The sequence below is a fragment of the Oryzias melastigma genome, linkage group LG13, assembly GCF_002922805.2.
Source record: "Oryzias melastigma strain HK-1 linkage group LG13, ASM292280v2, whole genome shotgun sequence".
In the NCBI taxonomy this organism is placed as follows: Eukaryota; Metazoa; Chordata; class Actinopteri; order Beloniformes; family Adrianichthyidae; genus Oryzias; species Oryzias melastigma.
In genome coordinates this window covers 24232192-24237023 of record NC_050524.1, presented here as the reverse complement: position 1 = coordinate 24237023, position 4832 = coordinate 24232192, and the positions used below count along the sequence as shown (strand labels likewise).

At 40.3% G+C, this 4832-nt stretch overlaps 1 protein-coding gene across 4 annotated transcripts in view; it reads right to left on the bottom strand.

Moving 5' to 3' along the window:
• sidt2 (SID1 transmembrane family, member 2) overlaps positions 1 to 4832 on the bottom strand; it is a 28949-nt gene that overhangs the window by 7855 nt on the left and 16262 nt on the right. For 2 of the 4 annotated variants that reach the window (XM_036215077.1, XM_036215078.1), the window contains 9 exons: positions 3335 to 3373; positions 3185 to 3262; positions 3023 to 3085; positions 2657 to 2772; positions 2198 to 2271; positions 1016 to 1082; positions 858 to 931; positions 661 to 784; positions 462 to 579 (listed from right to left, as the gene is read on the bottom strand). In XM_036215077.1, coding sequence (XP_036070970.1) covers positions 462 to 579; positions 661 to 784; positions 858 to 931; positions 1016 to 1082; positions 2198 to 2271; positions 2657 to 2772; positions 3023 to 3085; positions 3185 to 3262; positions 3335 to 3373 — 753 coding nt within the window. The remainder of the gene's footprint in view (positions 1 to 461; positions 580 to 660; positions 785 to 857; positions 932 to 1015; positions 1083 to 2197; positions 2272 to 2656; positions 2773 to 3022; positions 3086 to 3184; positions 3263 to 3334; positions 3374 to 4832) is intronic. The other 2 variants (XM_024258162.2, XM_024258163.2) reach the window with 1 other exon arrangement.

Sequence of the window (4832 nt, the reverse complement as noted above, 5' to 3'; positions counted from 1 at the left end):
AACAATGTTTACAATGTTAATGATCTGAACATTTTAGTTAGAACTTCTCCTTTAGAGAATCTATGTAACACTGGATGATATTAACAGTCTCATTATTTCACTGATACATTTACAGTATGTGAACTGGATCAGATTAATATAAATAGATTCCAATTAAATAATTGGTTTTTAATGTATTTCTAAACAAAAGTGTATAAATTTGTAAACTTATAACTGAATTGAATTGAAGAATCGGAAAAAAATCAGAATCGATTCAGGCTCTTGTGAATTGAATCGAATCGTTTCTGGAAATTATAACCGATACCCAACCCTGGTAAACTGCTCTGTAAACTGTGTCCTAGAAAATGACAGTTTTTTTGGATTTGGACTAAAATAACATAATCACTGGTAACGGTCTGAAAACAGACCGACGGTCTATAGACCTTGGTGGCGTTTGCACTGCTGTCATGAAAACACATTACCAAACTGGAAGTTGGTGTAGTTGGGGCAAACATGGTAGCAGGCACTCAGCAGGCCCTCCATCATCAGAGCCGTCCCCATAGCGTAGTACAGTCCGAAGTGTTTGGGGATGCCACACTCCTGCATCACCAAAGAGACGACAACTGATTACAAAAACACAACTCTCTGATCGTCGACCGTCTGCTGCAGTTCCAGGCTCACCAGGGCGTTGATGTCGTTGCGATCCAGAGCTCGCTTGTGAACAATCTCTCTCTTCAGCACAATGAGGAGGAAGAGGAGTCCCAGCATCACGTAACCAAGGTTACTGAGGATGTTGTTGAAGGAGCTGTGCAGAACGACAGACGTTACAGGGATGTGCAGGATGAACAGCCATGAAAACAGAGGAGAGAGCGGCTAACCTTAGAGCTCCCAGAGGATGGGCACACAGGAAGTTATAGTAGCAGATGTCCTGATTTCCTGTGACATTAACATCCTGAAGAGCAAGAGTCCACAGTGAAATTAATGTTTTAGAAGCTATTTAAACAATTTTTGAAGCCTAATGTTGCAGAAAACGTACCGTCTGATAGGTGATGACCAGCTGGATGACCGGCAGGGCATAAAACACAGCAATAGTGGCAATGTTCCTGAAGAAAACATGTAAATATACGTGAAGGAAATGATCAGACAGAACTACATCCAACATACAACAGTAGAGATGTTTAAGCTGCTGCAGAATCACTTATCTACTGAGGAGAGAATGCTTTTCTCATTCTTCACTAAAACAGTAAAAAAAAAAAAAACTTTACTGTGACGTGCAGTCAGGGGAGGCACTGCCTCAGCCGCAAAATATACTAGCTTAAAAATATGGAGGGATTTTTGTGACACTATTTTGCAAACAAAAGTCACAGTTTTTACATCAAAATGTTCAAAATTGCAAACAAAGTGTTGCGTTAGGATTTAAACATCATGATTTGCAAATTAAAATATTTATTATTTGCTTTCAAGTTTTTTATTTGCTTTCAAAATAATTTTTGTGCTTGCAAACTTTTTATTTTGAAGAAATATTTTGCTATTCCAAATTTTTGTTTTGTTTTAAAAAATATATTTTTGCATTTGCGATAATTTTGCATTCCTGCAAACTTTTTGCTTTCAAAAAATATTTTTGCTTTTGGAAACTTTTATTTTGCTTTCAAAAATAGTTTTTACATTTTTGCAACTGTTTACAAATTTTGTTGTTTTAAAAAAATATTTTTGCATCAGTAAACTTTTTCTTTTACTTTCAAAACTTTGTTTGCAGTTGCAAACTTTATTTTTTGCTTTTTAAAATGTTTTTACATTTTTGCAAACTTTTTCTTTGCTTTCAAAAATATTTTTGCGTTTGCAGCACAAATGGTTTTAGTCGTCTTGTGCCTACAAACTACAAACAGGTCATTCATGTGTTTTTTCAGAAGAAGCTGCGCACAGACTTAATTTGTAAGTTAAAGTAAGTCAATAATAATAATTTGTGATTTTTTTTCTATGCTACAGTTCGTTAATGGAAGAAAAATTTTGAAATGTAATTTTAAACAACACACTTTAACTGCTGAATGAGCTGCTCTGTAGGGTTCATATGTTTGTAAATCTGACTGATGACGTCAGTATCTCAGCAGCCGTGAACCTCACTGTACGTCGCTGCCACTGATCGCAGTGATCACTCATTCAGAAGTTATGAAAAAATGAAAAAGGAACAAAGATGTATGGTTTTGAAAAGTGGCCTCACCAGAAGTAGATTTGATATTTCTTGCTGAGGACCCTCTTGTCTTTGCGGGACAGGTCAGCCACACACAGGTACTTCTGGATGAAGAGAACAGGATTTATGAGACGTCGCACCAGAAAAACCTTCACACCCAAACCCCCCCCTCTTTAAAGACCCACTCTGACAAAAATCGTCTTTTTAACATGCTTTTGTAGCATTTAGTTTGAAAAAAGCTCACTGATCTGCAATGGGGATGGGAAGAGGGGCGGGGTTGTGCACGCCAACAGTCCCGCCCACAACTCAGAGGTGAATTTCTAATGAACTGCTTTCACTCTGCAGAAACCATGTCCCAGAAAACGACACAGGTTTGACTAAATACTGCATGATCATCATTAAAAGAGCACTGGGAACGCTTTCACCACAGATCAAAGATGACCGGAGTGGGACTTTAAAATCATTTTTATTTGGCTGGATTGAAGAGACCTTGGTGCGAACGATGTTCTTGTCTGAGTTGATGTCGTCCAGAGTGTCGTACTCCTCCTCCTCCACAGAGCTCAGAGACTCCTGTCTGCTCCGGGCGATGCTGTCCAGAGATCTCTCTGAGGAACAGAGCAGAGGGACACTTTCAGCTGAAGACCCACCTGACATCTGAAAGGACCTTCAGAGGGATTTTTATTCTCAGGTGATTTCAGATTCACAGAAAATCTGACTGATTTCTGATCTATGTTTGATCTATTTTGACTTTCTATGCAAGCTGGATTAATTCCATTGGAATATTCATTATTAGCATGCGATTAACAGTGAGCTGATTGGTGGAGGCTAAATCTGATTGAGGCGGCAGCGTGTCACCGATGCGGACGGCTATGTGGTGAAGGTGATTGAGGATTGGCCGACGTTTGAAGGGTTCATGTCCTAATGAACAAAAGACAAGAGTGAGGGACGGCCGGCGCTCGTGGAGAACCGCAGGCCGGGGGTGAAAGGAGAGGAGCCGCAGAGGTTTCATCCACATACCCATGTATCCATAGTTGTTGTCGGTGGAGGTGATGCTGTCGGTGACCGGCTCTGATCCCAGCATGCTCCCGGTGTCGGCTGTAAGACATTCAAGCGGTCAGTTCCTTCAGTCCTCACTCAAAGAAGCGAATGAGTCAGCGCCAAACCCACCAAAGGAGCCGTACTCATACGGCGAGGCTGGAGTCTTCCCTGAGGAAAGGAGCACAGCCGTTAAAACCATGACACTGTTCTGCAGACCGCAGCTGCACATCAACCAGCAGGTCACAGCAGATGAGGGAGAACATGCAGACAGCTTTTTGGGGTCTTCACAACACAAACACATCTGAGAAAATCAATCACTCGCAAACAAATGAGTGAGAAAACACAGCGACCAGACTGCAGCTCTTTAAATGCAAAACAAGCCATGGCAGCAATCCAACACTGAGGGGCAGTATTGAGCTGAGGACCCCCACCAGCAGAACACACTTCATTCATGACTTTGGTTGAGTTATTATGGTGCCAAGTAGAAATAAACATCGCTCTGTTAAAAAAAGAAAAAAACTCCCCTGGATGTGCATCAAAAGCAATCAGATGAGTGTAGATGATCTTTGATTTAAAGAAAAACTAAACACACACTTCCATACAGACCATGAAGCAAAGCAGGAAATCATTTTAAAACTTTCTCCTCCTAGGTTCTTTAGAGTTCTTAAAGACCCACTCTGATGAAAATGATATTTTTATGTTTTTAAGGCTGTATTCAGACTGGTAAAATGATTCGTTCCACTTCATTTGTTTCGATCGAGTCCTGAACCTTGTGTTTGGTCTGTATTCTCCCGTCAAGCCGACACAAAAGAACAAACCTGTAAACAAAGCCCATGACTAAAGATCTCTTCTCTCATTGGCCAGGAAATTTGAGGCAGAAATGAAGGAATCTTGGTGATTCAATCTTTGTATTTTCTGATAAATTTTGAAAGTCTGCATCAGCGTCAGAAGACGATTACGGAGGAGACCTATGAAGTAGGATGATCAGTGTTTATGATTGTCGGGAAAACGGTGAGAATCAATGTGGATCATGTTAAAAGTTGTTTTAATGAGCCTGCATTCATCCAACCAACCATATTTCCTTCCCTGTGGTGTTATGGTATTGTTTTTAAGAGAATTCTGTAAAGGAACTACAATGTGTCTGTTCTGATATCACAGCGGCGGCGGCGCGTGCTGCGTAAAGAAACAGAAAAGCACTAAGAAGCTTTTTTAGCTGTGTTAAAACAAACGTTCTAACACGTAAGGAGTTGAACCATTTTTCTGTTTGATGACACCACAGTCGTTGCTTTTTGTTTGTCCTGTTTCTTTATTTCTACGTTTTGTATTCAGACTGAACTGAAGTTCGCCCTCAGAAGATGGGTCAGAGGGCGGTTCCTGGTCCCAGACTAGAGCTTGTTTGTGTGCATTCAGACTGAAAATTTGTTCTACATTTTTGGGGGGAAACATACTCTGGTTTTACTTTAAGTGGACCAAGTGTCAGTCTAAATACACCCTAAGGTGTTCTTGAGGAAGTTTTTTGATGATGGAAGACGTGAAAATGAAGCTCAAAACTGCATCTATGAGTTAGTGCTACCACAAACGATTATTTTAATAGTCGACTAATCACAGATTACTTTTACGATTAGAC